This window comes from Palaemon carinicauda, chromosome 2 (assembly GCF_036898095.1).
Source record: "Palaemon carinicauda isolate YSFRI2023 chromosome 2, ASM3689809v2, whole genome shotgun sequence".
Lineage (NCBI taxonomy): Eukaryota > Metazoa > Arthropoda > Malacostraca > Decapoda > Palaemonidae > Palaemon > Palaemon carinicauda.
Window position 1 is genome coordinate 60285663 of NC_090726.1, and position 1761 is coordinate 60287423.

Sequence of the window (1761 nt, forward strand, 5' to 3'; positions counted from 1 at the left end):
GGACCTGACTGCATACTAGAAGAATTTCCGCTCTTCCCCTCTGCAGAGCCAGTCTTCTAGGTTATTCCCCCAGAACCACCCGAAGGTTAGTATCCGAAAGAATAGATCTAGATATCTGACTATTTGTTCACCTGACAAAGCCCCTGTACGACTCCACCAGGGAACATAGCATACTAGAAAAAGCGGAGATTTTTCCCTCTGCAGAGCAAGTCCTTCAGGGTATTCCCCATATCCTTTAAGCTGGGTAACTGAGCACTTGCTGGAGACGTCCTTCAAACCCGGCATCTAAGTCAAAAGCTGTTTCAACTTGTCTCTTAGTAGCTCTAACCTATATTGAAGACTTTCAGCACAAATTCGTTGGTATCAAGGAGAATCCGCTACTCCGGATATTAAAGTTTTACTCCTCCTCCTCCTCTTCTTGCTCAAAGTCCTCCTCCTCCTCATCAATTTCTTCCTCCTCCTCATCGAATTCTTTCTCAAGTTCCTCCGCCTCCTCATCGAATTTTCCCTCCTCCTCATCGATTTCTTCCTCCTCCTCATCGATTTCCTCCTCCTCCTCCTCATCGGATTCTCCCTCCTCCTCATCGATTTCCTCCTCCTCCTCCTCATCGAATTCTCCCTCCTCCTCCTCCTCATCGAATTCTCCCTCCTCCTCATCGATTTCTTCCTCCTCCTCATCGAATTCTCCCTCCTCCTCATCGATTTCTTCCTCCTCCTCATCGGATTCTCCCTCCTCCTCATCGAATTCTTCCTCTTCTTCATAACTTGAATATTCTTCATATGAATATTCCATCAACATATTATCCTCATCAACTAGATAATCATCGTCAGAGTCAAAATTATACTCCTCATCAGCATCGGAATCATATTCATAATCCGAACCATCCCATTCATCCGATTCATCTTCATCCAACCATTCCTGTATCTTGGGATTTTCGAAAAGTTCCTCTGCAAAATCTTCGACAAATTTTCTGACTTCGTCGTATTCCTTCCTCTTCTCGTTGTCGGTTAAAAGATCTTTTGCGTTGTTGATCCGTTGCATGATCTCATGTAATTCCTGTTGGTCTATGTCAGACCCATGGCACTTGTCAGGATGGTACTTGAGTGCCATTTTCCTGTAGGCTTTTTCTATTTCCTTCTGGGAAGCGTCTGTTTTAACACCGATGCTTTTGAACGGACATCCCATTCTTTCCATTCTTTCCAATGCCTCGGCATAAAATACGAAGTCTTCTTGCAGCTGTTCCTCTTCGTCCAGTTGCTCAAATAGAGCAATTGCATCTCTGTATTTTCCATCTAATAAGTAGCATAGACCGAGTCTTAATCTAATTTCGGCATCTGTCTCGTCAATAGCAAGAGCACTCAGGAAACATTCACGAGCTTCTTCCAGCCGTCGAAGCTTGCCCAAGATATTCCCTTTCAATTGAGGCAGTTCTGCTCGAGCCCAGGGGAAGAAGGACTCTAGCGACTGACATTGTGCAATTGTTTCCAAGACAGCATCAAATTCCGAGTTGTCTATCATTGAGGGAATCGTATTCCATAAGACCTGCCGCTGCAGGAACTCCCGTCCTTTGAGTGCCCTAGGGTGATTTGGGCATTCCTTCAGAACTTCGTCCAAAATTTTTTCAGCTTCCTCAAAGTCACAGTGACTTGCACAAAGTATGGCAGATTCCACTCTTACATCCGAGTTTACTTTGTGTTCATCGGGAAGTTCATCTAAAACGTTCTGGGCCTCATCCCATCTTCCCAATGCCATCAGGCATC

General features: G+C 44.9%; 1 protein-coding gene across 1 annotated transcript in view; it reads right to left on the minus strand.

Moving 5' to 3' along the window:
* Positions 1-397: 397 nt before the first annotated feature.
* Positions 398-1761, minus strand: part of LOC137616971 (dnaJ homolog subfamily C member 7-like) — a 2402-nt gene continuing 1038 nt past the window's right edge. The window contains exons 2-3 of the mRNA XM_068346840.1: positions 815-1761; positions 398-577 (exon numbers count right to left, since the gene is read on the minus strand). The exon at positions 815-1761 is cut by the window's right edge and continues 659 nt beyond it. Of these exons, the coding sequence (XP_068202941.1) occupies positions 398-577; positions 815-1761 (1127 nt within the window). The remainder of the gene's footprint in view (positions 578-814) is intronic.